The sequence below is a fragment of the Anthonomus grandis genome, chromosome 12, assembly GCF_022605725.1.
Source record: "Anthonomus grandis grandis chromosome 12, icAntGran1.3, whole genome shotgun sequence".
Taxonomy (NCBI): Eukaryota; Metazoa; Arthropoda; class Insecta; order Coleoptera; family Curculionidae; genus Anthonomus; species Anthonomus grandis.
Window position 1 is genome coordinate 12,257,579 of NC_065557.1, and position 24,659 is coordinate 12,282,237.

Genomic DNA, 24,659 nt, shown 5'->3' on the forward strand with positions numbered 1-24,659 from the left:
GTTTCCGTTTATGAACATCCAAGCCAATACTGACAGGAGCCAATAAAAAATTTTTAATTACTGCTAAAATAATGATCTTCTTGCACCGAAATTTGATTTTTTTTTAAATTCTAGGTTGATGAACTACTGAAAATATGCAAGAGCCATCAAATATGTAAACCAATCAGATAAAAATTTTTTTGTCCAGTCATTTAAACTAATCACTGATGAAATAAATTATTGTTACAATATGTTTTCGCATCCAAGCCAATAAAATCACTGCTGGGATGAAAAACTCATTACCTACATAATTTTGAGAAAATATTTTTAATCGATTTTTATTGTTGCACTTCCTCCAATTGTTATATTTTTGATAGTCTTTATCAAGTTTCTATTTTTGTCTCTGCCTGCTTTTTATATTGCAAGATGTTTTATAATAAATTTACTTGGTCCTTACTAAAATTATTAACTTTGTTGACTTGTAGGAGTTTATAAAGCCCAATCATTTGATAAATAAAAAAATCTTTTCTATCTCAATTTTTCGAAAGACCTGATGATATACATTTTAATTAAATCCAACATTTTTGGCATTTCCCAAATAAGCTATTTGACAGGTTTCTGTGTAGAATCTAGGTGGATTAGACCTATTATTAAGGGGGAAAAATAGGAAACTATAATAATAAAGGAAAAATGTTTCAAGTATATTACGCAAAATATAATATATATATATTCATTAAATAATTAAAATCTTGATATTTATAAACTATTCTAAAATAAATCTTTGTACTATAGCGTAAGTATTTCTTTAACCAATGTCCACGTTGATCACAGTCACATTTGAATTCACTTCACCATTGGGCTCCAAGAAACTATGTTTCTCATATCGGCACTCGGAGTATTGCAGTAGGGCCATAAGTAGGAACCCTCCCATAATGCATAAGCTTCTTTTCAACCTATAAACTCTACGTTCTTTTTCCCTATTAAGAACCTCAAAAAATGTTATATATAATATAGTTCCAGCTGAAAGGCCTTCCAAAACCACTGTTATAATCGACATTGTTGTGGTCCTCAGAGATGTCTTTATTGTAACTAATAGTCCGAGAAGAATACCCAGCGGTGACGCCATCGCAAGAGCTGCCATCTGTATTACGATGAATTTTGTTCTGGTTTGCGCAAGTATAAGCTCTACCCCCATGCAAAATAATATAGAAGCAGAATGGATGCTCATCGCTACAAATAGATACCAGATTTCATATTTAAACTTTTGAATTCCAATAGATAAACCTTCGAGAAGCGAGTGTAGAGATAATGCGGCTATAGTCAAGACGCATCTCATAAGATTCTCCTGACCTTTGATGTTTTCTTCTTCTTCTGGACGCAATTTTTCTTCTTCAATGATCGCGTTGTTTGCTCTATCTATTTCTTCTTGAATAGAATGTCTACTTTTTGCACTAATTGTTCTTTGTAGACTGTTTCTACCCTTCCTTTGTACGGTGGGTGTCTCTTTGTTTTGTTTTTCTGGTGTATTAATGTTGCTTTCATAGTTGTATTCTATAAGTTGTTGATTTTTTTGATTCAATTCCCATTCTTCTATTGTGGCCACTGCTTTAACTGGTGATATTTTTGCTTTTGAGGTGGGTTTAAAGCTCCTATTTGATCTTGCAGAGTCAGGTTGCGACTTAGGAGTTCTTGAAGTTGATGAAGATACCTGAAAAAGAGAGTCAAGTTAAATCAAAAACAATATCATTAAAACAGATGTTATACTAAAAGAAAAAAAAGCATTTGCTGGCAAAACTGAAAATAAGAAAAATCTTAATAGAAGAGAGATAGTGTCAAATATTTGAATTTACAAGTAATTATTTTAGATAGAGACTAGATTTTCATTTTGGAAATATAGAGATAAATAGAACATTATCAAAATCTTAAGATATAAAACATGTCTTTATTAATTAGAAACTTCTTTTTTGTGACACACAAAAAATCCTAAAGAACAAATAACAGTTTCTGCAATGACTTTATAATAGAAAACGGAAAAAATTAATAACATCGTAATCATCCAGACTTAGGTAAATGTTATAGTAAGTAATAAATGTTGTAGTAAGCCAGAGGTCTTTGGCGTTCCAATTAGTATTGTCAACTCTAAAAAAAACCTATAAAGGCAACACAGAAGAATGTCAAGTTCGGCATTTGGATCTTAAAATCTAACCAGACCCAATGGAGGTTTTCAGTCATAAAACATGGTTTCCTAAAATATTTGAGGAGAATCTCGGTAGAAAAAAAAATTTACTTATGAAATTTTTTTCTCGAATAGTTTCATAACTTGTGATAAATGCGTTTTATCCAATGTGGTCAAAAACTAGACCAGAAGACAATATGCATTCACTTGGTGTGTTCTTTGAACAAAATGTCATCGACGTCCAGTTATTTTTCTTACTAATAGTGGTCCGAGGTTTACCTGATTAAGCTACGAATCTGTCCGAGCAGTAGAGTAATCTAAAACCATGACTTTATAATGAGGTGTTAAGTTACCTGACTGAGAGAGTTGTAAAAAGTTTGAAACAACAGATAGTCGCAGTGGCCAAGTGTATTTCCAGAACAGAAATATATGTTCTGGAATGAATTGAAACAAAGATGTTTGAGATTCATGTATAATAATATGTTACAGTGATTAAGGATTACAGAAATGGCCAATGTTAGTCAGATATGCAGATTTGATGTCTGTATCTAGAAGAGCAATATTAGATTAAGAAGAAATTTTTGAGAAATAGCAAAAACAAAAACTTCAGAATTTGTGCCTAAGACTTGTATTTGGCGTAAGGAGAGGGGAGCATATTTCTCATAAGCTAAAGGATGCGGACTGGTTAAATATGTTCAATCGACAAATATTATTTCTTATTTGTTTTTTTTTTATAAATTATATTTGCTGACTATTCCGGCGCACAATAAGAAATTATTCAAAAAGTCATTCTCATACTTGATTGCACACTATATAAATAGGTTTAAAATAAATTATTTTACATTGACAAAAAAACTTTTAAAATTAACATTAAGCTGCTTCTCCTTGGTTAATTATGTGTATGACTATATTTCCTCATCTTCCCTTTCCCTGATATTTTCTTTCATATCCTGATCCTCTTCCCATGCTCCCGTTAGGTATGTTCTTTCTTTTTTCAGTAAAATATTTATTATTAAATTTTTAAATTATTGTCTTTTTTTTTATTTTTTTTGGCCTTAACAGAATTTAGGGACCCTTTGGTGTAAGGGATATCTCTGTAAATCTGCATATTATAGCCTGTGGTTACCTTACATTATTAGATTTTTTATTTAGTTACAAATTCTTCTATTTTTTTTTTATTGGTAAATGATGAAATTCTCAATATTTAGTGGAATTTTATAATATTTGAAATTTTGTAAAAGTTAATACACCTACCCTTATTATTATTATTATTATTATTATTATTATTATTATTATTATTATTATTATTATTATTATTATTATTATTGTTATCATTATTAATATTATTATTATTATTATTATTATTATTATAACTGACCAATAAGCGCTTCCAATAAGAAAATATATAAAGAAATTTGAATTATCGACAGTTGCAGTACTTGAAGTCTGTAATGATTTGATTTTCCAACACAATGTATTTTGATCAATGATCTTTGAGTTAATGAGAACCTGCTTAAGTTTAAGTCCCAAAATTAACTATTATTGATTTTGGAAATTTTCTTTAACTGTATCCACTGATCACGTTTTTTAGGCTCGAATAAATTTGGCAGTTAAGATAATTGGATCCTTAGTGACTACAAAACATACATATTTTTATTTCCTTCATTTTAAAACATTAGAACTTAATAACCCTGTTAGAAATTTTTTTAATAATGATAAAGTTTCAGACAGGTTTTGAGGTCGGTTTAAAACTTCTATTTGACCTTGCTCAGTACGGTTGAGATTTATGAGTTTAGGAAGTTGATAATGATACCTGAAAAAGAAGTTAACTAAGAACCACAATTACGAAAAACATGCCATTTTATATTAAAAGAGAAAAAATCATTTACCGGTAAAACTGAAGATAAGAAGGAACTAAATAGAACGGAGATGGTGTCTAATAGTTTAATTTAAAATAATTATTTTACATTAGGAACTAGCTTTTCATTTCAGAAATATAGAGATAAATAGAACATTACCAAAACTTAAAAATGTACAACACTTCTTCATCAATCAGAAACTTCTTTCTTCATGACATACCTTAACAAAAACTTAAGACTAATCATGGTTCCTTAAAATTGCTGTTTTACGTTGTAGAATTAAGAGCAAATAACAGTTTCTACAATGACTTCTTATAATAGAAAACGGAGAAAACGAATAACATCGTAATTATCCAAACTATCTAAAAGGAAATTGCTATAGTATCAGTGTAAGCGAGATGTCTTTGACATTCCAATTATTATTGTCAGCTGAAGAGAAAAGTCAATAAAGGCAAGACCGAACAATGTCATAATATATTGTTATGATTATCATTGATATTGCTGTTCAATATTTGGATCCTAAAATCCTATTTGGCCCAATGTTTTTAGTCATAAAATATGATTTCCTAAGGGAATCTAATTGAGGGGAATCTCGGTTGAGAGGAAATTACTTACTTATGAAAATTTTTCCCTAAAAAGTTGCAGACATTGTGATAAATGCGTTTTATCCGATGGACTAAAAAATTGGAGTGGAAGATTATATTCATTCAGTTGGTGTGTTGTTTGAACAGTTATTTTTCTTTCCGGTCCGAGGTTTACCTGATTAAGTGATTGTTCATAGCTTAGCTACAAATCTTTCCGAAAAATAGAGTAATCTGCAACCATGACTTTCCAATGAATTGTTAAGTTTCCTGACTGAAAAAGTTGTAAAAAATTTAGACAACAACGGATAGTTGCAGTAACTCAAGTATATTTCCAGAACAGAAACATGAGTTACATCATATCCAGTTCTGGAAGGAATTATTATATAACTAACACATCAAAGGTTTGAGACACAAGTATTATAATATGCTTTACAATGATTGAGGATTAAAGAAATGCCCAATGGAATATCAATCAATAGAGAAATAGCTTATAAATAACCAATAAGCGCTTTCAATAAGAAAATTTGCAACGAAATTTAAATTACAGACAATTGCCGTGGCTGAACCCTGTATTGGTTTGATGTTCCAAAAAAATGTATTTTGATTAAAGATCTTTGAGTTACAAATGCTATCATAGGTTTTGCAGTTAGAATCAACAAAATATCTAATATAAACTCAGTGGAAGCAATTGTTAAAACACTACATGGGACTTACGTTACGATTAAATTTAAGTATTTATGCAGGTTTATTTTTTGATTAAATCCTTTGTAGAAAATCGGTATACATATTTTTTACAGTTTTATGAGAAATACCATCCAAATGTCCAAATAATAATAAATAATGAGAGGGGTTCAAGTTTAAGTCCTAAAAACAACTTATCATTTTTTTAATTGTATCCACTGATCATGTTCTCTAAGCTCGAATAAAATTGGCAGTTGAGATAATTAGATTCTTAGTGACTACAAAACATGAATATTTTTGTTTCCTTCTTTCTACAACATTAAAATTTAATAACCCTTTTAAACAATTTCTAAATAATGCTGAAGTTTTAGGCAGCAGAGTCTGAAAAAATTCAAGCTGTAACAATAATGATGATGTTGATAATAATAATCAAAAATGTAATGATGATGAACCATCAATGAAAAATATAAAATATATTAGGTTATTGTTCGTTATTTTCTAGATAATTTATGGCAGCAGTGTCGGTTAATAGTGTCGATTTTCCGTCTGATTTAAATTTGTTATCATTAGGTTTTCATCGAGACAAGAAATATCGTCTCGAAGGCGATTTCTCGTCTCGTCTCGATATTTTTCTCGAAGACAATTTCTCGATCTCGATTCGAGATTCTCGAGTCTCGAAATTGTTAAAAACAATTACATACAATTTAAACAAACAATCGATTATTATTAAAAAATATCATGTTGTATATAAAGTCTATACTAGATTTTTTTTCTGTAAAAAAATACTTAAAAAAAAAAACAGAACTATAGATATAGTATGAACTAAATACTAAATGCCACGTGTAACCAAAAAAAACTCAAAATTTGACCCGAAAATAAAAACATATTGTTTAAAAAAGTACAAATCCAAACGAATCGTTTATTTTTTAATAATAATATTTTATCTATGGATTTAAAATTATTTAAAATTAAAATTTAGTTGGTTAATTACACAGACTGCGCACTGCGCTACTTGTTCTTCATTGATTAACATGACATGACTTTGATAATTATTATTTTATTAATGTAGGTATTTATTATAATAATGTAGGTATTATTATTTTAATAGGCGTGGTAAAAAAATCCATTTTAGTCACAGAACACTTAAATCTATTAAACAATAAAACGCTTTTAATTGATTATGCTTGATATTGATATGCTTGCTTGATAATGGATTATTTTTTATAAAGAGGTTATGTTTTCATTTATAATAATGTATTTTGCCCTGATCGTTTTGGTTTAGTGCAGAAATAAACATTTATGTGCGTACCTTTCCAAATACTTATATTGGTACAACTTCTTTTCTTTTGAACACAAGATCTACTAAATTATAGAGAATAGCATGTTTTTTTAATGGATCTTAAAGAGAACGGACAAATGATGATGTTGGTTGTTTTATTTTTTTTAAAAACACCTCATAATGGCATCTACATGGCAATAAAAAAAGGCAAATTTTCATAATCTTTAGAAGGTGATATTTTCATTATTTTTTTTTATTTCAAAAAATTAAAACAACCAGTATAAAGAGTAATCCTTGATGTATCCAAAATGGTTTATACATTTAAAAATTTGTACATATTAGCCGAGTTTGAAAGTATGAAAAATGCCCTGTTTTTCACGCGATTTTCGAACTGAGCGGAGCGGAGCTCTTATCTTAATTATGGTTGTGTCTTTTGCAACAATAATTAATAGGTTTTATAACTGACACCTGCAGAAGCGGCGGCGGCGCGCTTTCGTATGGCAATTTAAAAGTTTTTAAAACATTATTGATCCATTTCAAGGCGAACAATACTGCACATTACCTATGGTCGTCTTAGGAGTCAATATGCTTCTAGATAAATTGGAAACCTGGGCTTTTGGACTGGATAATTGTCCAAATAGGAATACAGCCGACGAAAAAGTTATAGAAGCTCTTCAAGCAGCAAGGGATAAAATCGTCAAACACTATTCAAAAACCAATTGGATATATTGTGTTGCATTAATATTGGATCCACGACATAAGACTGAGACATTTAACTTTACAAACTGGGGAAAAAACTTAAAACAAGAAGCCATAACTAAATTCGAAAACTTGTATAAAGAAATGTATTAAGTTAGTTCTAATCTTGATATTCCTTTAGCATCTCAACCTTTCACCGATAATATTGATGACAATACTGATGACCTTAATCTGCAAAGTTTGTTTGAAAAAAGCAATGGCGACAGAGAGAACTGGAGAAAAGAAATTGATGAATATTGTTTATCTAAGAGAGCTGAAGGCAATCAAGAGTGGTGGAAAAAGAACGAAGCCATTTATCCAAATTTATCAAAAATGGCTCGTGATTTTTTAGGTATACAAGCTGACAATTAGAAAAGAACGAAGCCGATTTACTGGAGAATCGGCTCAATTTTTACTATGTTTAAATTCTTGGCTATGCAACAAAGATATATTTATGAGCACATAAGCAATAATTTTATTATCTATACTTTTCGTATTTCTATTAATCTTTATTTTATGTTTTGTTCATTTTTAAATGTTTAGAATTTATGTTGTAATTTAGAAGTTTTTTTCCTTTAAAAATATAAAATTATTTGAGTTTTTACCTTTGTTATGTTTCTTTTGCTTTGTTAATTTTCTTATGTTTAAAATGAATTAAATTCGAAAATGAGACGAGAAATCTCGAATTTCGAGAATCTCGTGAAACCCTAGTTGTCATACAGAAACAGAATATTTTAATAATCAGCCTATGGGCCATCATCAGAAACAACCCTTTTCTATCTTACTGCCAAGGAATGGATTCCTTTCCAAAAGAAGGGTTTGTTTTTGGAAGCCAATAACCATCCATCAATACAAATTTCCACCTGTCCGAAAGATTCGAAATGTTGTTCTAAAAGTCTGTGCTGCATTGGTCGAAATAAGTGATATTCAGAACGAGTCAAGTCTAATGAATACGGCGAGTGGGAAAGGATGCCACATTTGATGTTTTTCAAATTAATACACTTTGCACAATGAGGTCGAGCATTTTCATATTGAGATGTATTCTTGCAGTGTCTTTGAGCATACTTTGGACGATTGTTCTTCAATACTCGATTCATTTTGATCAACTGTTGATGGTATCATTCATCAGTAATTGTTTCATAAGGTTTTAGGAATTCATAATAAGCAGCAACCTTACCCACTACATACTACCCACTACATCCCACTACATACATAAAAAGATGCAAAAAAATCTTTTGTTTTTTGACTAGAGAGCAAAATTTCAAAAATGGTTTTTCGGATTTCAACGCGTCTCTCCTTTAATTCATAAGGAACCCACTTTCCTTCTTTTTGAATCTTACTCAATGCATGCAGACATTCGAAAATAGTCGATTGGGCAATACATCCAATACATAATGCTAGCAAATCTGCAACTTCAAATTTTTTTGGCTGATCTGAGCGAACCTTGTCTTATACATCGAAATCACCACTTTTGAAGTATTGAAACCATCGTTTACAAGTTTTTTGATTGAAGCATGATTACCATAAGCTTCCACTAACAATCGATAACTCGCAGCAGCTTTTCTATTTAAATGAAAGAAAATGATTTCTCTTGGTGTAAATTTTGATGCAAAAAAGAACAGTGTTGTCGACACATGAACAAAATAAAACAAAGTGGCTTTAAATTGCATCTCCAAAGAAAACCGACATTATTAACCAAAACACCTATTTGTTAAATAAATTAATGATATTCTACTTCTGGCAAATATATCATTCACGCATAAAATAGACAATGAAACTGGCCAAAATAAAATAATGTGTTATATAATCTTAAAATCTAAGTAGAAATAAAATACAATCGTCTTACCTTTTTGGAATTGTGCTTCAGATCCAATTTTTTCTTTCCATTATTTACCATCCAATGCGTGAACTCCTCCAAAAAGTAAATAAAAAAGAATCCAAAAGCGATAATAAGTTGAGATACCGGATAGTCCGTCATGACCCCCCAATTACTTTTAACCTCTTCCACTGATAAAAACAGTTCTTTCATAATGTGAAGGAAACAAGTCGCGAAAAGCACACCTCCACCAAAAGACTGTGTTAGTGCCACATAGCAGGTAATCTGCTGATGTCGTTTCTCGTTTATAAAAGTTCTTGAATCCGTACTGCTGCCCTCCCATTTTCTAAGAAAACGATCTAGTTTTACTGGAAGTATTCCCCAAAAAAACCGCCACAACCCAAATATGAGAGCAACGAAGACTTTTGTCGAAGAAAGATCCATAATTAAAATGTACGATAATAATTTTCAATAATAAAATGCATGGCTTAAAAAGAAACGCTTTTAAATCATCGTACACGAGCTACGAACTTTTAAAGTTACATCAAAACAGCGAAACTGGCGAAACTCGAAGTAATTTTTTCCTCCGATTTTATCGTACTCGAGATCGTTAACGAAACATGAAAGCAACTAAAGTATGACGTTCAGCGGCCACGTTTATTTCGATTTAAGGGCACGGACCAATATATAAAATGGAAAACTTAACGGAAAAATTAAAACAGTGGTGGAGAGTTTTCAGACTGAAAAATTACTAGAAATTTATAAATAGTGAAAAAAGTTAGTTGAATGATACAGTATTCTGGTAGTTGATAAGAGATAAATTAAAACTGAAGATATTATGGGAAAGACCTAAATGTAAAAAACATCAAGTGAAAAGAATAGTTAGTAGTTAAGTTACTTTCTTTTTATTAGAGAAAAGAACTAGGAAAATGTCAACAAGAGGGATAGTAATTAGAGAGATCCTAAAGGAATATCGATTTAGGTAGATTAAAGAGGACATAGATCCTGAAAAATGAAAGAAACATCCTAGATGGGAGAGGACAGAAAAATAATTAAAAATAAACAAAAACAAGCTTGAAGAAGACATCACGAATAGAAGTAAATCAATTTAATTGCAAAAATGAAACAAATAAAGAACACATCCGCAAAATAATTAAAGTAAGGCGTAAATTTAAAAGTAAGGCAAACGAAACTATTACAATTAATTCATCTTAATTTTATGTAACAATACAATTAAGAAGAACAAGAATCAGTAGAAGAAGCCGAGACTGCCAAAACTAAAAAATCAGGACAAATACATACGGGAAAAGAATCCATTAGATGTCACAACACAGATGTACAAAAAGAGAACTGCAAACCTAAAATTACACGATTGCTTAATAGGAATTTTTGATGAAGTATAGAGAGGAGAGTTCCTTTCGTTTTCTCTCTCTATTAGCGCATTTACACATTCGTACGAACGACGAGTCGAATCGCAAGGCAAGCGGCGAGGCAAATGTGTAGTCGGTTCACTCGTTATTCGCCTCGTTATTTGCCTTGTCGTTTGTAGCGATCGCGTCAAAAGCGGTTTTTTAGACACGAATCAAAGGAATCGTATCCACGAGGCGAACTTGTGTTTACACAATCGCTGTTCTGTTCGCAAAGAGTGCGTTTATTATCAACACATTATATTATTTTCAGTTGGTAGTAGTTAGTAAAAATGGAGTGGAGTAATACTGAAGTGTTTAAGTTTCTGGAACTGTACCATGGTGAACCGGCTATTTGGAATCCGAAGCATCCATTGCATAAAAACAAGAAAAAAGTGTACGTTGCATGGACTCGAATATCGTCCAGTTTGCATGTATCTGTTAATGAGTTGAAGGCAAAAAAATCGTTAATAATCGGCTACGTTTCGCAGTCACCGCCGTAAGAACGATGCTTCTAGTAAATCGGGTGCTGGACAAGACGAAATATATGAACCAATATGGTTTGCTTATCAAAAAATGGCGGAATTTTTGACTACAAGTACCTTGGACGCTGATGATGTAAGTAATTTGTTTTATTATATCAGTAATAAAAATAATAATAAGACAAGATTGTTGTTCACTGTAGTTTTATATTTCTATTTGCGACTTAACTACCTATATCCTTGTACATATACATAATTTGAGAACCTAGGACCTATTATTATAAAAGTAGTCAGCGAGTTCTTCTCTTAGCTGTAAGGCGCTTATTCTTGAACGTCTAGCTCTACTTCAGAGAGGTCTTATAGCAGACCTCTCTGAAGCATTTTGCCTCCAAGATCCTTCCTGAACTATTTCGCCATTGGTTATCGTGTCAAAGCTTCCTAAAGGCGTGTAGATATTTGCGAATGTCTCTCTTCTCGTTAACACATTATGTGATATGACGCAGGACATTGTAATTAGGGTAGCCTGTTGGTTGAAGTTCCATAGGTTTTTTAAAGATCCTGAATACTGATGTCAATACACCAAAAACATTTTCCACAATGATACGTGAACTTGATAGTCGATAGTTAAAAGTTCGTTGTAATGAATCACTGTCGTGATTCCCTGGATAAAGCTTCATTACAAACGTACTTAAGGCAAATGCTCCATCACCAAGGAATACATAAGGAACATTTCTTGTTTTCCAGGAAGTGGACAGTACGGCGGTAATTTGAAATCTTTTCTCACAATTTTTTTCTAAAGAAGACTATTTTGAAATATTCCTCCGTCACTAATTCGTCCTGGAGCACCGATATCGGCATATATAAAATTGTAATTGCTATCAACTAAAGCTAATAGAACAATGCTGAATGTATTCTTGTAATTGTAGTATTGGGAGCCACTACCAATTGGATTGTGTAGGACGATGTGTTTACTGTCGATTGCGCCAATACAATGTGGAAAGTTTTCTCTGAATACTTCTTCTATTGTTATCCATTCTTCTGGTGTCTGTGGCATCTAGAATACAATAAAAATCCCTATTAACATTTCTTTTAATCCGCTGTCCATAAATAATTAATTTCATCATCTCAGGCGATAGAACGTCAGCCTGAAGAGGAACAGCAGAATGAAACAGAAGAGCCTAGAATTACTGATAATGAAAGTGATGAGTCAAGACAAGCGGATGAAGAACGCCAACTTAATACAGATTCATACTCAAAGAAATTTCCTGTGCCTTCTACGCAACGTGCAAAGCGACGCCGGCTAGCGTCCCAAATTGATGACGGAAGAAATGACATGAAGCAAACATTTACGACAATCAAAAACGTGCTCCAAAAAAATGAGAGAAAAAAGAATTAGACGATTGCGATTTGTATGGCCAACTACTGGCGAAAAAACTAAGAAATTATTCCACCAAGGAAAAATATCTTCTGATGCACGAGATGGATTGCTTTTGCAAAAACTACCTCACAGTAGCATTATATCACCTTTCACTTCCTATTCTTCTTCTCCTGCACATTCTCCTATCCCTCAACATGTCCCAAATTCTCGTATTTCCCTGAATGACCATCTACCAGCGCTTCCTATAACGTTTTGTCATCACGTTCACCACTACAAGTTAATATCTTTAGCCGACCATCTTACGCTACATAGTTGCAGGCTGGATCACAGCAATTCCCAATATCCGCTGAGACCTCAACGCATGAAGCCACAGAATTACGTTTTCTGTCTTATGTGTCTTTTCCACAAAATACAAGACCAATTTTTAATGAAGGAATTCTGAAGGCAGTCTGGATAAGTACTGAACTAGATGAAAATTAAAATAGTAAAAAACTATTACATATATTTTTATACTGGACTTAATATTAAATAAAATGTCAAGGTTATCATGTTATATGTAATTATTGTTTACGTACTTTAATTTCATCCTTGAAAGCGATGTTTATTGCTTGACATACCTCTGTGATAATTTTGGATATTATTGAACTTGAAATCTTGATCAACAAATGAAGACTTCTGTAGCTAAAAATCGTAAAGCTACAGCTAGGCGGACTTTGGCAGGTACCTATAGGTATTCTCAATTTAGTTTCTTTTTTTTCAATTATTGGTTTAATTTTACTCAATATATAATTATAATCATATATAATTAAAATCATCGGCGACATTCTGCAAAAGTTTGAGAATTCTCCAGAATCTTCACACATTATTTCTAGAAACATATTTTCCATACTTTGTCTGAAAAGAAACCTCTAATATAATACTTAACTGGTAGTTAATACTTTGGCTGTAACTGAATAAATGAAAACAAACTGCACTATTATTTTCCGTTAATAAATGTCTAAATAGATTTACAAAATTGTTTATACTTACATAGATCTGTTGCGATGAACGGCTATCATCCACCATCGTCTACGACGACGTCTTTTTTCAAGTTTTTTACGAATAATATGAAGATATCTATCGATACTTGCTAGATGCAGGACACATGCGGTAACTACTTCTAAGTCATCCATCATACACTTACTTCTACGCACTAAATTTTCGTACTCCGCAGCGAATGTGGAAACGGTCATTTCGCGTTGGGGATCTGATGTGCGAATCTGGTGGCGAATATCGGTGAGTTGCGAGGCGAAACACGAATGCGAATGTGTAAATGCGATATCTGACATATGCAACAGTCGAATATAAGTGTTTAGTAACCCATATGGCAGACAGAGAAAAATTACTATCATGTAGGTCAATCTGATACACGAATGGCTCCAGAATAATCTAGAAAAACTACAGAAGAAGTGCTGCAGGGTTCAAATTGTTTGGGTGCTGGTCAATCAGGTAATACTGATAACACGGACCTTAATAGACTAGGACTTGCAAAACTGATGGTAGGCCTGAATCTATATTCTGTTTAATAGCAAGGCACTTTCAGACATGGACCAGCAGTTGGCATGACAGGCATATATAGTCTATAAGCATATACAGTCCTATCAGACAATTACTGCTCCTTTAGAGAAATTCGTTCATAGTGATGGATGTTTTAACTGGACACTGCCATTTAAGACGCCATCCCTAAGTACTAAGTGCCCTAAGTACTGCGAACAATCCAGAGGGCCCTTGGTTGGTATCGAAAGAAGGAAAAAATTGCAAACCATATCATTAGAGAGTTTCTAGCATTGGCGCATATTCGGTTTAAATATCTGGCAATACTTACAGTTTGCCTAGCAACACAAAATTTCTCCAGACCAACGCCAACCCAGCTCTCGATGGGTTATGTTGTTCATACGTTCATCAACAGACTTCAACCTCCTTGGCTGCCTATTATTTACCCAATTCAATTCAAATACAACGGAGACAATTGGTAAAGAGAGAAAATTAAGATCGACGCAATAGATTTTGATTTTAATGGAATTTTTCGGTTGTTTTGATTGACATTTCCACCTAGAAAACATGGGTATCATACAATTAGAAAGAAGAGAAACTAGATGATGTGATGAGGAACTTCTAAGTGATAAATGTTTTATAACTCTCAAGATAAAAATGGGCATCAGAAGAAGAAGATAAAAAAAATTTAAGTTTGAGAAAATGACGAAGAAAGCGAAAATTCAACGAGCTTGTTAAGAGTTTTGAGGTTTTTAAAAGCAAAACGACCAATTAAAGTTAAAGAGTAAATATGGGAGAAAGAAAAGGTTAGAGACGATTATAAGATTAAAAAGCTGAGTTTAAAGAATATGCAATTTATATTCTGGACTAAAAGGATGGAGAAAGAATGAGAAATTGGAAATAACAAACTAAAATAAGCAACTACATAATACTTGCAATATATTTGGCAACAATCACTATGTATATTCAAGTAACTTAAGTAAAAAAACTTGAACAGTTAATATGATTGTTGAAATATTAGATGCTCTACAACTGGCACTAAACAACTTGCTGCTGGTTGTTTCAAAACTTGTTGTTGTTCCTAACGCGAGGCAGCAGCAACGTCAGTACCGAACTGAAGCTGAAGATGAATGACATTAAAAAGGTTTAAAAGTTGGACAACTTTGAGCAGAGTTAGAGTAATCGTATGGTCAAAATCCTGTGATACGGAAGGCAAAGGAAAACCACTTTATTAGTTTTTCCGTAAAATCGTTATGGCTGAAAATTTAAGAAACAAGTAGACCTTCCAGTCTTCGGCAGACTTTAGATAGTCAGGGGTGCTGAGAATCCCCGGGTCAGCCATCAAGATTGCTACGTGGAATGTGAGAAGCATATTTCAAGTTGAGAAACTGGTACGCTACTAGAGAAATCACAAGATTGTAAATTGACATCTTGGGAGTCAACGAAACACAATGTCGAGGATTGGGACAAGCAACAACCATGGGGTTTTATTATTTTCAATAAACTCAAAAAATCAGTTATTGAGTTTATACCGCTACGACTGATAAAGATGAGATGAAAGGATTCGTTATCGAAAAGATATCGCGAGTTACACACCTAGTTAAAATCTTGCAAAAATCATGAAATAAATCTTCCATCATGATAATGAATAAGTAGTTATGAATACCTTTTTTAAATTACCGCACAGACGACTTTACACCTGGAAATCGCCCCAGGATTCTGAGCGTTAGAAATCAAATTGATTTTATCTTAATCAACAACCGATTCCAAAATCAGGAAAAGCAAGCTAATATTGTCCGATCACAGTCTTCTGGTTACTCTGGTTAAAGAGAAGAATTATACCCAGGTATGATCTAACAGGACTTAATGATCCAGTTATTAGAACAACGATCTCAGAACAACTAAAACAAAAGCTCATGGAAACTAACACGTTAGAAGAAACAAATAAAACATGGCTGCATCTTAGGCAGACTGTCGCAAATATTATAGATCAACATCTTTCCAGTGCCCAATGCAGATCAAAGAAACTGAAATAGATAACACACAATATTTCAAACTTAATCGACCAACGCAGAGAATATAAACTTCATAATCATAAAAAGTGCATAATTGCAAGGGAAGAATATTTGAATGGTAAGTGTTAGAACATGGAAGAATTACAGAGAAAGCATGACTTGTCCCACCTACACAAAAAATTAAAAGAAACATTGGGAATGAACCGGAAACTTCTAAATTGTAAGTTAATCAGAGATCACTACCGTTTAACAGATATAAAGCAGAAATTACTAACCGGAAAACAGCATCTATTTCAGCATGACAGCCTGAACAACATGAATTTGAAGAGGCAAGTACTGGTCTAAATACTTTAAAAAGAGAAAGTCATACAGGCCAACCATCAGTGAAAAAACGGTGAAGCAGCAGGCCCTGACTATAACTATGTTGATATTCTTAAACTAGGAGGAGATAGTGTTGCCAAGGTTCTCACTAATTTGTTCAACACCATATACATCTCAAGAAGAATACCATAGAACTGGTTGAAGCCAACATTTATCACGCTGCCAGAAAAAGGCATTATGTATTAAAACTATTGCTAAAAGTCATTCCCAAGAGAATATATAAAAAGTTTGACAAAACTGACTTAGATACACAGTTTGGTTTTAGAAACAATCTTGGAAGAAGAGATGCTCTCTTCAGCATGCAAGTTCTAGTTCAGAGATGCTTAGATTAGATATGAATAGATCAGTATACATGTGTTTTATGTTTTATAGAATATTAGAAGGCTCTTGATAAAGTACAACATTCTAAAATGATATAAAATCTTCAAAACATCGGGTTGCATCAGCTGGATCGCTAATCTATATTGGAATTATGTATTATATACAGTATTATTGAGCAGTTATTCTGAGGATCTGGAATGGTCACTAAAAAAAAATACCCAGGCTAGTAAATGTAAAAGTAATGCCAGGGGTTGAATAATAAATTTAAAGAACACCGAATTTATGATAGTTAGCAAGCAAAATATTGGAAATGTACAACTCTCAGTTGGCCAAGAAATTATAGAGCGAAGTCATCATTATAAATACCTCGAATTTTACCTAAACAGTGAATGGGACGGTGGACAGGAAATACGGATGCGTTTGTTTTTTTACTCATTCTGCTTTACTGCTGTTCAAAACATTTAAGCTAATCGCATTTTAATGATACGCCTCTGAAATAAAGTTTCTATATTTCGCGCAGAAAGAAGGTGTATGTACTAACATATTAATATGTAACCCTATCCTTACTTATTTAATAACGATCTAGAGCTTCTTAGTAATTAATTATCCTGAGTGGTTTTGAGCTTTTGTTTGAGTAGGTATCTATCGCTTTCTCATATTGATCGCTGTCATCAATTATTTCGAAGATAATCCCATTTTTTATGAAAAATTAATGTAATAAGCTTATTATTAGAGGTTTAGAAGTAGGAGCCGATTTTAATTAAATCATCCATCATCATGGGATTAAATCATGCAGCAATGAAATTAACGTAAAGTTTCAAAGATTGCCATGCCCTATCCTTTTTTTATGAGGATATTACCTTCATTATATTGAGTATATAATGTATATTAAGTATATTATAATAATGTGCGATGTTGTATTAATAAAAACTTTAAAGTCAGAAAGTCGAGATAAAGGGACCAAAACAGAGCAAAATTTCTGATATTATGGCGAAGGTTTACAGTAAATTTCACAAAGCACCATGCAAATCAATAAGAAAACAGAATTAAAATCAATAATAAAAGTATTGCTGGAATTTACATGCTAGGTGGTATTGTGTGTAATGGATAGAATTATTTAAAGCGCAGAATCCACGCCTTTAGCGTAATATTATGTAACTTAATATACTTTACAGCTTTGGTAAAATACCCTAGATGTGACAAAGTGCAATTTGCTAATTTACTAGTAGTTGCAAGCTGCATCTTCTTAATGATATTGATTTATTTTAATTTACGATAGTGAATTTATTTATTTAATTCCTATTAGTTGAGCCTTGAATTTCATTTAGAAAGTTACAGTTGATCATAAAGTTCGTAATTAAATATGAATTAAATTTCTTTTTCTTAACAGTTTATTATTTTTATTAATTCTCGGTAATTAACATTCAACAACTCAATCTAATTCTACATGTCAGGAATTTAAAAAAATTATTATTATAGTTAACTTCTAAGAAAATAAATCAATTTATTCCTTAATGGCCAAACTTAGACTGCCTGGAAGCAAAATTTTATGCTATTCAAAGAAAACATCCATGGTTAACTACCTGGAATTAACAGATTGTTTCCCAACTTCTAAAAAAAAAATTAGTTGAAAAACTCACTGAGTTGCAAATTATAATGAAACTTTTTCAAAAAAATTCATAACTGAACTGACTGGTTTTAAAAAAATCTATTCAAATCTCAACTTTTAGAAAAACAAATCAATTTACCATTTAAGGCGTTTTGTGGGCATTGCTAAAGACCTGTGTTAGAAATAGTTCCATTTACATAATTTACATTACTTCATAAATGGAATTATTTCTAATACATTTTCCTGAATTATGTTATTTTGGACTCTTATTCTTTGCCATCCAAACCAATGATATTTCTCAATGTTTTCATCACTGTAAATCAATAAAAAATTATATAGACTTCTAAAAAATGCACATAAATGCTATTGTATATTTTCTGCACGAAATAGAAACAACATTAATGATAATTATTTCATTATCAACTCAATTGTAAAGAGAGTGCAGGATGTGACAGATCGATATAATCTTCGACGATAAATTGATATTCGATAAACATGTTAATTACTTCGTTCTAAAATGCTAACAAATGCTGGTAGATTCAATTTTGACTTAATTATATGGAGTTCTATTTACTCCACTTACAATACGATAGAATTAACAGAGTGCAAATACATTTTTGAAAATTTTATCTTGTATGCAACTAATAATCAAGAAAACATAAAATTTATTTTTAAATATTAACTCTCAAAAACAAGAGAAAACTAGCGGATATATTTACATAAAATATTAAATAATAGGGTTGATTCTCCTTTTTCAATTCCAATAGGGTTGAGTAGGTGAAATATGTATTATTCAACGTTTTACCTGGACAGTTTAGGTACAGATATATTTTCCAAACCAACAGTTCACAATGTTTACTACTCTACAGTTCTGGTAATACTTACAGTACTGAGCATAATAGATTTCTTTTTTCATTTTTTAAATTACTTGAACATACCTTTCAAGTAATTATAGATGATTTTTAGAATATAAGAAGCCGAAAACCAAAATAAATCCGCCAAACGTGATTTTGAGAAAATTCTAAGCTTAATAACGCTAAAAGTATTATCTTTTTCTTTTGGTAGAATATACTATTGGAGACGTCATTAATAACACATCCTTCCTAAATATATTTTGCACAAAATATGAATATTTACCAGCAATAAAATATTGTTTTAAAAAAGAGAAAGCTTTGTTTCCCATAATATTAAAAAAATAATAAAAAAGTAAAAAAAAAACAAAGAAAAATATATTCAACGACCTGTTGGTACCTACTTGCAACATTAAAAACATATCGATAACGATATCTTTTTACTAGATAAAAAGCAAAACTTTGATCTTCAAAAAACAAAATATTAAAAAAAAAACAAATAAATGTTTAAAAAGCTTTACTTGGTTAAATTAAAAAATGTGTAATTAAAATTTAAATTAAAGAAAAAATTAAAACATGATGCACTTTGTAGATCAAAAATTTTATATAAAGTAACTCTTTTTTTTCCTACAACACTGGTGCCATCTGTTATTACATACAAATAATTAATCATCTGAATTTTTTCGGTTTTGTTCGATAACATCGATTTCCATAATAGGGTTTTGCTCGCATCGGATAATTAATAAAGTGTAATTTAACAAAGTCAGTTGAAATCCGTCGCTAACTTAATTTTCATAAAAAGTGGATTTATTCGGTTTTTCTCGAAAGTTCTTTAATTGTAAAACTGAATTGTAGTTTCTGTTTAGTTAATTGTTGCTGCTTTGATATTGTGATTGACAAGAAAAAATCTTTATTTTTAATTTTTTTTATGATGTAAAATGCAGTAGTTGGATTGTTAAATAGTAGATATTCTAGTGGATTTATCTGTTTGTGTTTCAAATAAATAAAATATAATAAATAAATAAATTATGTACAGAGATTTGTAAATTAAGAAATATTAAACAATTTTAATTATTAATATTACATTATGAGCAAACATCTCAGAATATTCTGTACGCCTCTGCTACAAAACCCTCAAACAAACAGAAACGTTACGTAACACCACTCCCATACGGAATAGAGGCTGAGAGGATGATCTCGCTTCAGGTCTGTTGTATCTTTTTAATGAAAACTGCCATTTTTCTCAACGAGTAAAATAAATCGCTAAAACTATTTTAGGTTTGTGTGGTATGTTTCGTTCTTCTAGTTCCGGAGGGTCATTCTGGAGAGCTGTTAAAGCAAACTGTAAAAGCTACAGACAGTTCGATTGAAGGATATCTCACAGAGGTTAGTAGAGAAAAAGGATGCGTTGACTGTTGAGCCAAGCGATGTCGATATTGGTGGCTTAAGCATAAACTAAACCAAAAAAAACAACTGCACTATATTAAAAAATAGCAGCATTTTTCCAAGAATATGCTAGTCATTTAAAAAAAAATCAAAATTAAAACACTAGCCAAAAAAGTGCTAAAGTTGTATTAGATAGTGGACGATAATTATCCAGTGTAAACTGTTATGTAAGTAATCTAAGTACAATTACATCTAATTTAAGTATGCAGGTATATATTTATTTAAAAAAATATAGTTTAGCGTTTATTTTTCGATTATATAGTGTATATAGAAAAAGTAACTTTAAATCAGAAGAAAGCGTTTCTTTAATTAAGTGAAATATGTTTATGGAAAAGCAGCTAAGTCCTGAATATTCGTGTAAGCATACTATAGATGCAAAAGTTCACTTGCCTTTATGAGTATATTATCGACATATTTAATCACAATATATACTAACAAAAATTATTTTAAACTTATTTCAGAGGTGATTCGGCTTGAATATTAATAATAATTATGTGTGACACCAGATGCATCTTTAAAGACCAATTGTTTAAAAAGTTACATTTTTTGTTTTATCATTTTTGTACTTTAATTTATTTTCTGATTTTCTATTTTTATTTATTTTCTTACCAGTTTTTTTTGAAGCCTGTACAGCCAGTTGAAATTTATTTTTAATATTATTTATATTTTTGTCAACTGATTCGAGGCATTAAACGGCATTAGACTTACGTCAAAAGTTAAAAAAAAAAGGTTTTTATATATACAAATCAGAATTATTAATGTATAGAATTAAGTATATTTTGGAATTAAAAACAATAATTGCTCTAGTAGCATAGATTATTTGCTAAGAAAAAAATAATAATTATGCAATTACATTTGAGACAAATTTTTTGGAAAATTCGTGAAAGTCCATGACTATTTATTAACTGCCAATAATTGGAAGAAAATATACATTAACTGTTATAAATAAAAAAAGAAACTAAAGCCAACTGCTAGTAGCAAATTAATAAATACTTATTATTATTATTATATTATGATGAAATATGATGAAAAAAAACGTGGCTTAACCCTCTGAAATTAAATAAACATTTAATTGAGTTTTTTATTACTAAAACAGTAAAATTTAGGCATAAATTTTGTACTGATTGAAGCCTTTAAAAATCAGAAATTTTCTGTTTTAGATATAACTCTATCTGCTAAATTAACAACCTTTTTTATAAAATCATTATTATTTATATTCAACAGTTCTTATGATTAAAATTTAACTTACATGAATTTGAATTCATTCTACTAATAATGCTTTATTTGCTTTTTTGAAGGGTCTATATATTTTATTAAGAACGTGTAGGGCTCCTTTTTACAGCATTAGATTTTCAATATTTCATTCAATGATAATCTGATGGCAACAAGCTAGTTTAACAAAGACTTTGCAATTCATTCTAATATTGCCACCACAATCTTTTACATTTTTTTATTCTAACAATGTTAACCAACACATGTCACACGTTAGTTATCCTCAATAGTTATTTATGTCTCTATAAATTTTAAAGGTGAAAATACTATTTGTCAATCTACAAGGGCTGGATTATCTGAACATGAGGCAATATTGACCAGTGTATTAAAACCCCAAATATACTTCATAATTTTATGACATAACCTTAGAAAATTGTGTTGGTCTAAGGACGTAGCCTTTTTACAAGACAGAACTCTGAAAGTTAACAGCATTTGTAAGAAAACAACACGGAGTGACCGATGCAATTAATGAATCTTTTATGGATGTTCCATTTCTAAATATCTTAAACAGAAAATGGTTATTTCACTAGATAAGGGTGGTGATCTTAAGAGTCTCTTTAATTTTTAGCCTATAGCTCTTCTGTCTACTTTATCCATGATCATAGAGAGGTTGTTAAAGGAGAGAATAATTTTTTTATTAAATAGATTCAACCTTCTCCAGGGAATTTGGTCTTCAAAATACCATAAACAGAATAGATGCCATTTTTGATGATCTGCAGATGTTTTATGAAAAACTCAACTCGGGCGACCTGTAGCAGGTTCTGTGATATCTTAAAGGCTTTTGACTAAATAGATCAAAGAATACTGAGTATGTCGAATACTGCTATCGGATTGGTTTAGACCCTGCTTGTTGGGTTGTATTTAGAGATCATAGAGGGGGAGGGTGCCTTAGGGCTCTGTTCTGAGGCCCTTCTCTTCGTCCTAATCATAACATCTTTACAGATGTATTGTGGTTCATATTAACACGACTCAATATTTTAGGTGACTCTCTTAACTGCATCTCGCCATTTATCTCGATCCGATGACATATGAATCGTTTGAGGAAGAGTGGCATGAAATAATTTTTTAGTAACTTCAACTCATCGATTTGGTGGTTGGTTCGAAAAATGCAAAAATGCGAGAGTACACGATAGTGGATAAACATTTTAATGGACGTATTTTTTGTAAAAGGAAGCATTTGATCAATGTGCGATCTACAACACTCTTAACATTCATCATCATGCCCACATCTCAAACGCATCAATCGGACGACGATCTACTTCTTTGACAATCCATGTTTCTGAAGCATATAGAAAGACCCAAAAGACCAAGGTACTCACTAGATTGAATTTAATTTGTTCCTTTTTTTTCTTTTTAGCACATTCCCGGGTATTTTTTATTATTGCTCCAAGATAGACGAAATTGTTGGCAACTTCACAATGTCCAATAGTCCGAGTTTCAGGGTAATTGTTATGTTCTCTATCAATGATAATAATTTTGATTTTATTATAATTTATGCTTAGTCCCTAAAGAACACCGATATCTCCAAGTCTCCCTTAGTTTATTATTATATATGAATAGCTCAGCTGCCAATAAAGGGAGAGATAATACTGTTTGCTGATGATACTGATTTCGAGGCATTACAAGAGAGTTAAGACTGGCCTGGGATAACGTGTTATGCAAATTCGCTTCTTTTTTTAAGTGAAAGCCATCTCATTCAATCCTAAATTAAAAAATAAACTATTTTAGTTTGTTTGTTCTTCAGTTTCCATAATATCACTTTACTATTAAATCCAAAGTATTAATTTGAAGATGATTTTATTTCTTATTTATTTTAGAGAACCTGCTGGTGGAACGAAATTTGCAAAGAAGAGTTCCGAAGCCTATTCCGTTGTAAATGTCCAGAGTGGTCCTACTGTAGAGCACCAGGACGATATTATAATGCCTTCTGCTCCATGGCGAATACCGGATTTATCTGGCTACAGCCTGGACTTAAAGTACAACCAAAGTAAAGCCGTATCATAGTATATACTAAAATGGAACTTTTAGGGAATTTTAAGCAATTTATTCGGCCTAATTCTATATTTTATTCCAAAATAGGGTACTTTTTAGATTCCAAAAGAATGAAAGTTTGAACATTTCTCAAAAAAAAAACAAATGTCTTTCATTGAGTTGGTCCTGTACTTCAATACAAAATTTCTAATTTATGATTCGAGAATTAGCAAATTTATTATTAAATATTTTGAACGAAAATTTACTTTTTGTTAATGTATAATAAATCTATTGTAAGTTGTTAAAGTAAACTAAAAGCAGTATGTATATCTTTCATTTTAATATACCAGTGAGAGTAAGAAAGAAATAATGCTCAATTTGAATGAGCGAAGAAGAAGGTACACAAGATCATAAGAAGGTACACAAACTCAAAGTCTGCACCTGAAAGCTCTAAAAAAACTACATAGTGACTACCATAAGCTCTAAAGGTCTTCCAGATATCCCCGCTTCTGATTCTTTTCTATTTAGATATAAAGTTAAATATAAGTTGTACTCCGAGATAAAGTAGGCCAAAGTTTATAACATTAAGAAAATAAAGTTCACATAATAGAAAAAAATGTCCCATTCGAATGTCAAGTACATGATGTGATCTACGTAGCGTATGTCCTGTGAAGAGGACAACGATATCTATCACCATCAACTGGTTCTTTTAAATATACAGAATGATGTGAAATTCATTACTCAGTGAACGTAAAAGAGTTGAGAAAAAAAAATTTTCCTTACATTCCCATATAAGAATGTTTCTTACTTCAATAACAGAACCAATAAATTTGAAAATTTCCTGAATGCTCCTGGAACGTATTAGTAGCATTTGCAGATGTT

At 31.3% G+C, this 24,659-nt stretch overlaps 2 protein-coding genes across 2 annotated transcripts; one reads left to right on the plus strand and one right to left on the minus strand.

Moving 5' to 3' along the window:
* Positions 1–659: 659 nt before the first annotated feature.
* LOC126742932 (uncharacterized) lies at positions 660–9,845 on the minus strand. Its single transcript, XM_050449814.1, has 2 exons — positions 9,143–9,845; positions 660–1,687 (listed from the first exon to the last, which is right to left on the minus strand). Exons 1-2 carry the CDS (start codon positions 9,554–9,556, stop codon positions 785–787), a joined length of 1,317 nt encoding a protein of 438 aa, XP_050305771.1. The 5' UTR covers positions 9,557–9,845; the 3' UTR covers positions 660–784.
* Positions 9,846–20,181: 10,336 nt separating this feature from the next.
* On the plus strand, positions 20,182–24,100 carry LOC126742933 (uncharacterized). Its single transcript, XM_050449815.1, has 3 exons — positions 20,182–20,294; positions 20,367–20,474; positions 23,624–24,100. The coding sequence occupies exons 1-3, from the start codon at positions 20,280–20,282 to the stop codon at positions 23,795–23,797; spliced, it is 297 nt and encodes a 98-aa protein (XP_050305772.1). The 5' UTR covers positions 20,182–20,279; the 3' UTR covers positions 23,798–24,100.
* Positions 24,101–24,659: the final 559 nt, after the last annotated feature.

Coding starts and splice junctions, on each gene's coding strand:
- LOC126742932 (XM_050449814.1), bottom strand. CDS start 9,556: ATGGATCTTTCTTCGACAAAAGTCTTCGTTGCTCTCATATTTGGGTTG. Junction 1,688..9,142: donor TGAAGCACAATTCCAAAAAG/GTAAGACGATTG, acceptor TCTCTTTTTCAG/GTATCTTCATCAACTTCAAG.
- LOC126742933 (XM_050449815.1), top strand. Junction 20,475..23,623: donor TTGAAGGATATCTCACAGAG/GTTAGTAGAGAA, acceptor TATTTATTTTAG/AGAACCTGCTGGTGGAACGA.